Genomic DNA, 5,114 nt, shown 5'->3' with positions numbered 1-5,114 from the left:
GCGTCGAGCATCCGATTTACTATTTCAGCCGAACCATGAAGGATGCTCAACTCAGATACCCGAAAGCTGAAAGAGCATGCTGGCGTTAGCTCATGCAATGCAAAGATTCAGGCATTATTTACTATCCAACAGAGTTGTGCTTGTATCCAAAGCTGATCCCATAAAGTTTTTACTCTCAAAGCCCGCTCTGATAGGAAGACCTGGAAAGTGGCTGCTTCAGATGTCGGAATTCGACATAGTATGTGTTTCCCCCAAAGCAATCAAAGGTCAAGCAGTAGCAGATTTACTAGCAGCGTTCCCAGGAGAAGATTCCGCGACATTACCAGATGATGTACCAGGAGAACTTCCAGGAATCTCAGTCGTTAAAGAAGAAACATGGTTGTTGTACTTTGATGGATCCGCCACTCCTAGTAATGATACTGGAGGAGCGGGCATAGTCTTGGTCTCGCCATCAGGAGAGGTATTCTCACACTCATTCAAGCTGGATTTCCACTGTACAAATAATTCAGCAGAGTATGAGGCCTTCTTGCTAGGATTATCCTTAGCTAAACAAGCAGGAGCAATGCATCTGGAGATCAGAGGAGATTCAAAACTACTAGTCAATCAAATGAATGGGGTGTACTCTCTCAAAGAGATAACACTTGCTCCATTCAGGGCTGAAGCACAGCGACTCCTGACTCATTTCGCCGACGCGACCATCACCCATACTGGCCGAACCAACAATAGGCATGCTGATTGCTTAGCAACTCTTGCCTCCAAGTTGCAATTCGAAGGATCAGAGAAATCCATCATAGTGCAAAGACGAGTGTGTCATCCACGTGGCTTAATCAAACTGAAGAAGCTCAAGCAAATGACTGGAGAGCACCTATCATTCATGAACTGAGCAGCTCCATTACAGAAGGGACGATCAGCCTTAAAGAACTGAAGAACTTCTTCTTGCTTCATGGAGCCTTATACCATCGTAACCCGGATGCCTCTCTATCACGATGCCTGGGTGATGAAGAAGCGAAAGAAAAACTCGAAAGTGTGCATCAAGAAGTGTGCGGACAGACGCTGGTGATAACACTTTATAGAAGACTCCAGAGACTCGGGTACTATTGGCCTTCCATGGAAGCACAGTCGAGGACTTTGCAGGGAGCTTGTCCTAATTGTCAGACACCTCCTCATCATTTGGAGGTGCTAACACTCCTTCACACCGCGGACTGGAGGCAGCCTTACATCGAATATCTTCGAGACAACAAATCGCCACCAGAAAAGAAAGATGCAATCAAACTCATACAGAGAGCTAAGAGATTTGTTTTTCTTGACGGAATCTTATACCGCAAAAGCTTTGGAGGAGACTTGTTGAGATGCCTAGCCGAAGATGAAATCCTGACAGTCCTGAAAGAAACTCATGAAGGAGAACATCAGGGGAAAAAGAAGTTGTTTCTCCAAATCCACGAGAAATACTACTGGCCGACTATGGAAGATGATGCAGCCGCATACGTTCAGAAGTGCCATAAATGCCAGATTCACGGTAATCTCATTCATACCCTTGTCTTCCATTACACTCTGTGAATAGTCCATGGCCTTTCTATAGCTGGGGACTTGATATCATCGGGAAGATCAATCCAGCATCCTCAAAGCAGCATGAATACATCATCACAGCTACTGAGTATTTCACTAAGTGGGTCGAAGCAATCCCGCTCAGAGGTACCACAGGGGTAACTATTGCAGCCTTCATCAAGGAGCATATTATATGTAGATTCGGCGTCCCTAAACATATCATCACAGATAATGGGACTCCTTTCGCCAATCAAGATGTCGAGAAATTACTCAAGGAGTACGGGATTAAACAGATCTTCTCCACACCATACTACCCCCAAGGAAACGGCCAAGCGAGAGTACCAACAAAACTTTGATCCGGATTATCAGTCGAACAATTCATGACAATCCACGATCGTGGCATGAGCAACTTCCCATGGCTTTGTGGGCTTACAGAACTGCACCAAGGAGCTCAATTGGGACGTCACCGTATTCGCTCGTCTATGGGGCTGATGCTATACTCCCAGCCGAGATAAAAATTCCTTCAGCAAGGATTGCAGCGGCTAGCGGAATACAATGGGATGAAGCTGAAGTGTCCAAGTCAAGAGTTGCTGAACTAGACATGCTTGAATCAAGGAGAGCTAAAGTAGAAAAGTACGTGGAGGCTTATAAACAGAGGGTATCCAGGGCTTACAACAAAATGGTAAAACCCCGAACTTTTCAAGTAGGAGATTTGGTATTAAAGACAGCAAAGCACATTCAACAAGACATGTCTGCTCCCAAATTCTCTCCGAAATGGGAAGGGCCGTATGTTATCATCAAAGCGGTGTCTAGTGGATACTACAAAATTTTAGCACTCAGTGGAGGAAAGGAAGGAAATATTATCAACGACAAATGGCTCAAAGCCTATTACGCTTGATCAACAACAGATAATTAACCTTTATTTCAAAATACATCTCAAATGTAATTTATTTCCTTCAAAGAGCATGCAAGATGCTCATTCGTTCATCAAATATTCATCAATTGAACAAAACTCCTCATACTATCAGATTATTCTACCTTGTCAGAAACCAACATTACAACTCTCCTGAATATTCACTCAGAACAAACCATCCAGCAATGGATAATCCCTATAGGAAACCCTGTCGAGTTTCTTCTAGAAGATCCTAGTCTTTGCCTTCAAATCCTCAACCGCCTTCTCAACCCTCGCTGACTCCAAAGCCAGTATCTTTTCCTCCTCCAGTAAAGCAGTGGTCATGGAAATCGCATCAGCAGCCTCCGCCGCCTTATGGATCTTAATTATCTCAAGACGACGACGAAGCCAGCTCACATTGAATCGCAATATCTCACAATTGGAAATCATCTCATCCCACTTGTGCAGTTCCTGATTCTTGACGTCTCGCAGGTGCATTTGGTTCATTTCTTCAATGATCGGTAGCAGCCCTGCAACTGTAGTCAAGAGAGTGGGTAGAAACCTTTCCACACTTCCGTAGTAGCAATACCCATACTTTTTCCAGATCTTGGTATACAGAGGTGCATGGCACTTGGGAATGACAAATCCACCAACCATCTCATTGTCTGGGAAAGTGTTAACCAATGGAGCTTCAAACGAAGTCCAGCTGTCGGGTATTCACAGGCGTGAACACTGTCTTCTGTCTCCACGGATTCTGCAGAATCTTCACATGCTCGATTGCCACTGTCTTCAACCTCGACCACAGTCACGGACTTTCCACTCCTTCTCCTTCTAGCATCAACAACGACACGAACATCCGCCTGTGATGAACGGGAAGTGTTTAATTTCGCCTGAATTAGACATGGTAAAATTTCAAGATTATAAGATTGCTTACAGATGATCCAGTCTCAGCAGGAGCCGACCTATATCGGGCAGGAGTTCTAGCAGTCCGCTTGGGCCTTGAATTGTGAGAAGAAAGATTCTTCTGGTTATCCTGCAACAAATCATCTTCTACGATCAGTAACCTCAACTGAACGGATGGAAAAGATGTGCAACTTACCAAGATGGGCGCTTCTACTCCATGTTTCGACCGAAGTCCGTTTTGAGAAGAAGTATTATCAGCAGACATGATATGAGAGGTATGATGATCGAAATTTCTTCTGTGATGAAACTAACTTAGGAATGGAGGAAATATTGGCGCAAGTGATAAACCCTAAATCTACAAAGATATATACAAGATACAACAGGCACTTATCTCCGATTCAGTTACGAGTTTTACTGAAACCCTAAGTCTTGAACAAGGTCAAACTGGAGATGCGGAAGTAAAATAGTGCACTGGGGACTGACCAAGGTTAATTGTGATCGGCAAGTCACACGGCCCCATGTACTATACAGCTTATGTTTGGATATTTTCATAAGATGAAGAACCACAAGGGTTAAGGGAGATTACAATGAGTTCGGCATGAAGAGTGGCTCGGTTTGCTTAATTCAATCAAGAAGAACTTGCATTAATAAAATCTCTCGTTCAAAAGGAAGACCTAAATACTTCAATAAAGTTGTTGGAATGAAGACATCTACTACGAAGATTGAGAGTATTCAAATACTAAAAAAGAAAAAAAGAGATGTAAAGCTACTCGTCAGATCCATCTGAGTTGTCAGATTCGTCATCACTGTCTTTCTCAGAGTTTTCATCACTATCCTTCTCAGAATCCTCTTCTTTGGAATCACTGTCATGACTATTGGTGACGTCTGGATGAGCATGAAAATCATCATCTGAATCTGAATCTTCTTCCGCTTCAGCTGCAATGTTCATGGGACTTTCGAATTCTTTGGAACACTGATCAGGATAACCCCAGGCGGTTTCTTCTTCAGCAGCATCAGCATTAGAATCAGAGGGTACCCCGTCTAAGAATTGGCGTTTTTCCTCAACTCTCTGTATTTTGCGCCGGATTCGATCCTTTGTGCGCTGACGAGCATCTTTATCATCGTCTTCGGCTTTTCTTTTCACGAGTTCGGCGAAAGTAACTCTACGCTCATTCGAGGGTACGATGGGCTTTGCTCCCTCATCGCGAATTAACTTGGCTCTCGGCTTAGCTATGGGAGCTTTGGGATCTTTGTCAGAACCGGATGAATAACTATGACCGCTGGAAGCCGGCATTTTCTGAAACCAGGAGCATGGAGTTATCGACATGCAGATAAATTCATCCACAAAATGGTAATTCTTGAATCTTACCTCTTTCAATTTCACTAACAATAGTGGTTGCAATACAAGAGTTAACACACGAAATCAATTCGTTCCTTGAAACCTGCAATAACGAACAACACTTCATTAGTTCATGAAAAATGATTTTCTGATAAAATCATAGACATAATTTTCATAATGTGAACATTCACACAACTGACCTCATGAAATTTACAACAAGACACTATTTCATCGTAAATAAATTGTCTAGTTTGAAGGTTACTCAAAACCCACGTCTTGATTTTACAAAGCAACAATTAATGCAATTTGTTCACGTAAATTTTCAGAATTTATCTAATAAGAACAAATCCATGTGAATAAAATATGTCATCATGTTTCACATAAAATATGTCACGGCTACATATATATAAAAAAATCTATTTTCCTTCGTATTAG

General features: G+C 42.6%; 1 protein-coding gene across 1 annotated transcript; it reads right to left on the bottom strand.

Moving 5' to 3' along the window:
• Nucleotides 1-4,106: 4,106 nt before the first annotated feature.
• Nucleotides 4,107-4,634, bottom strand: LOC113279105 (ribosomal L1 domain-containing protein CG13096-like). Its single transcript, XM_026527815.1, has 2 exons — nt 4,328-4,634; nt 4,107-4,225 (listed from the first exon to the last, which is right to left on the bottom strand). Exons 1-2 carry the CDS (start codon nt 4,632-4,634, stop codon nt 4,107-4,109), a joined length of 426 nt encoding a protein of 141 aa, XP_026383600.1.
• Between the last annotated feature and the right edge of the window lie 480 nt (nt 4,635-5,114).

This window comes from Papaver somniferum, chromosome 5 (genome assembly GCF_003573695.1).
Source record: "Papaver somniferum cultivar HN1 chromosome 5, ASM357369v1, whole genome shotgun sequence".
In the NCBI taxonomy this organism is placed as follows: domain Eukaryota; kingdom Viridiplantae; phylum Streptophyta; class Magnoliopsida; order Ranunculales; family Papaveraceae; genus Papaver; species Papaver somniferum.
The sequence above is the reverse complement of the archived record's forward strand: the minus strand, read 5'-3'. Positions and strand labels throughout refer to the sequence as shown.